This window comes from Akebia trifoliata, chromosome 7, assembly GCF_017979445.1.
Source record: "Akebia trifoliata isolate Shusen 1 chromosome 7, ASM1797944v1, whole genome shotgun sequence".
NCBI lineage: Eukaryota > Viridiplantae > Streptophyta > Magnoliopsida > Ranunculales > Lardizabalaceae > Akebia > Akebia trifoliata.
This window is the reverse complement of record NC_141381.1, coordinates 5,466,992-5,469,616: the sequence shown is the minus strand read 5'-3', so window position 1 is coordinate 5,469,616 and position 2,625 is coordinate 5,466,992. Positions and strand designations below refer to the sequence as shown.

The window sequence follows — 2,625 nt, the reverse complement described above, 5'->3', positions numbered from 1 at the left end:
ATTAAAAGTGGATTTCATTTTAATATGTGGATAACTGGAAAAATGAAATCCATACTTTGTTGGACTTTTGAAAGAGAGTGAAAAATTATTTTTTATAACAAAAATCAATCAAACACGTGGAAAATAGAATTTTCCACTCTATTTTCCATATGTAGTCAAACTCATCATAATTGGTTTAACCAAAAAATTACGGAAACTCAATTGACTCAGACAAGTTTTACTAATTCAGATGATATTTTGAAAATATTGTTTAAGTCATCTAATTTTAATTAGGAAAATGCTGAAGTGACATTGAAATTGACATCGATTCTGATTCACAAATTGCTGATGTGGATGTATGTACGGAACCATAAATGATTTTCATCGAGATACAAGTGAAAAGTATCTATGGTTTTGTGCTCACCTCCACGTTAGCGATGTGTGAATCATTGACAATTTTAATGTTACTCTAGCACGACTCTTTTAATTACATTGCATATCCTATTATTTCTGAACAATACACAAATGAGTCAGACAAATAAGAATTGAATCCATGATTACAGTATCTTTAATAATATAATGAGACAAGGATAATTATTTTAACCAGAAGACATTTACCTTAGGTGCTTTTTTAAAATTATAGAAATACCTTTGTATTATATAAAATAGCATAACACATAGTAAATTTATTCTATTTATTTGAAAATTTTAAGACAAACTCTTAAATTAATTAATTATAAAGACAATTATATCCTTATATAAAAACTTATTTTGGGAACTCATACATATTTTTTTTTAAAGGAAAATTACTTCATGGGCCCTGTTGTATTTGTTTCTAAATAGTCCCTAACTTTTGCGTAGTAGCTTAACAACTTAGTAAAATCTTTCTTTCTAAATGCTCTTTCACCTTAAGCTATATTTTAAAGTATTCAAATATCATTTTCTCACTCTTTTAACATACCTAAATTTTATAACTTCGTTTGCCATCAATTCCAATGATTTATGACGATGAATCATGAATGGAGAGCAATATACTCATAATTGCAAAGATTTGGAATTAATTTTTGATCTATTTTGATGATTTTATAAAAAGAATGAGAAAAGGGTAGCAACATACTCATAATTTTGAAGATTTATTTATAACATTTGATCCGAGAGTATGTTCTGTCACTATAATGTAATGTACTTTGAGTATTTTTGAAAGATCTATCCAATATTGAGCTTGAAAAATCAAAATCGTTGAGGCTCGATGTTTTAGCATCAAAATGTAACACAATCACCATTGAAAAACTCAGGTAAGTTAAAAGAGGTAAGAAAAAAGTATTTTGGGTACTTTAACTTACCAAAATCAAAATGGTCAAGGCTTGATGTTTTAGCGTGAAAATGTAGCGCAATCACCATTGAAAAATATAGGTAAGTTAAAAGAGGCGAGAAAGAGGTATTTTGGGCACTTTAAACTTAGGTAAGTCGAAAATGTCTGCTATACTTCTCATCCCGAGTAGAAGTATAAGGGACAACATTTTGCTCTCTCACAAGCTTATTAGGAACATCCACATAGACAAAGGTAAAAAGAAATATGTGGCCAAGATCTACCACCACAAGGGCTGTAACTCTGTAGATTGGGCAGCTATCATCCATTGCTTGGAGGAGATGAATTATCATGAAGACTTCATTTCTTGGAGACAAGGATGCATTTCTTCCACTATGTATTCTATCAACATAAATAGTAGCCCAACCGATTACTTCCATGGGAAAAGATGTATCAAATAGGGAGATCCCCTCTCACCTTATCTTTTTGTGCTTGTAATGGATGTCATTTCCTCTTCTATTTACAATTGTAGTGGGCAAGGTGCCATTGAGCTTATGTACAAATGTAAGAATTCTGTTATTAACCATCTGATTTTTGCAGACAACTTGATGGTCTTCATGAAAGGCACCCAACAATCTGTTAGTGCTCTCAAGAAGTGTTTGTTGGACTTTAGATCCTTCTCTGGACTTAAAACCAATGTTGGGAAAAGCAACATCTTCTTCAACGGTGTGGGAAAGGTAGAAAAGCAAGCATTCCTCAACACCTTCTCCGTGCAAGAAGGCCAGCTACCTATTAAGTACTTGGGAATGCCTTTGATCTCCACGAGACTGAAATTCAATGATTGCATTCCCCTTCTCGACAAGATGACGACTAATATTAAAACATGGAAAGCCAGATTCTTGTCTCTAACTGGAAAGTGTGAGCTATCAAGTCAGTGCTCAACAACATTCTAACATACTTATCTAATGTGTTTATGCTGTCCAAAAAAGCTATCAAGGAGATTATGAAGCTATGCACTACCTCCATATGATGGGTAAGAAAATGCACCCTATACGCTGGAAGAGAATGGCTCGCCCCTTCAATAAGGCAGGGTAGGGTATAAAAAACTTGCCCATCAAAAATGAGGCTAGAGTTGCCAAATAAGTTTGGGCCATCGCTTCTCGCAAGAACCACCTTTGGGTTAACTGGGTTTACAAGAACCTTATCAAGAGTAAACACTTCTGGATAATAGGCATGTAACAATGCTAAATAAAAGAGAAGAGAAAGAAGAAGAAGAATAAGAAAGATAGGCCTATTCGAGTTGGCTGAACTCCTTACCTAAAATAACATTTTTATTC

At 33.1% G+C, this 2,625-nt stretch overlaps 1 protein-coding gene across 1 annotated transcript; it reads left to right on the top strand.

Moving 5' to 3' along the window:
• The first annotated feature begins 1,452 nt into the window (after positions 1-1,452).
• LOC147398104 (uncharacterized) lies at positions 1,453-2,241 on the top strand. The gene is made up of 2 exons (XM_086448924.1): positions 1,453-1,738; positions 1,889-2,241. Exons 1-2 carry the CDS (start codon positions 1,453-1,455, stop codon positions 2,239-2,241), a joined length of 639 nt encoding a protein of 212 aa, XP_086305050.1.
• The last annotated feature ends 384 nt before the right edge of the window (positions 2,242-2,625 follow it).

Excerpts from the sequence above, each read along its gene's own strand:
- LOC147398104 (XM_086448924.1), top strand. The coding sequence starts at position 1,453 with ATGTCTGCTATACTTCTCATCCCGAGTAGAAGTATAAGGGACAACATT. Across the intron at positions 1,739-1,888 it reads TTACTTCCATGGGAAAAGAT|ACAACTTGATGGTCTTCATG; the intron begins GTATCAAATAGG and ends TGATTTTTGCAG.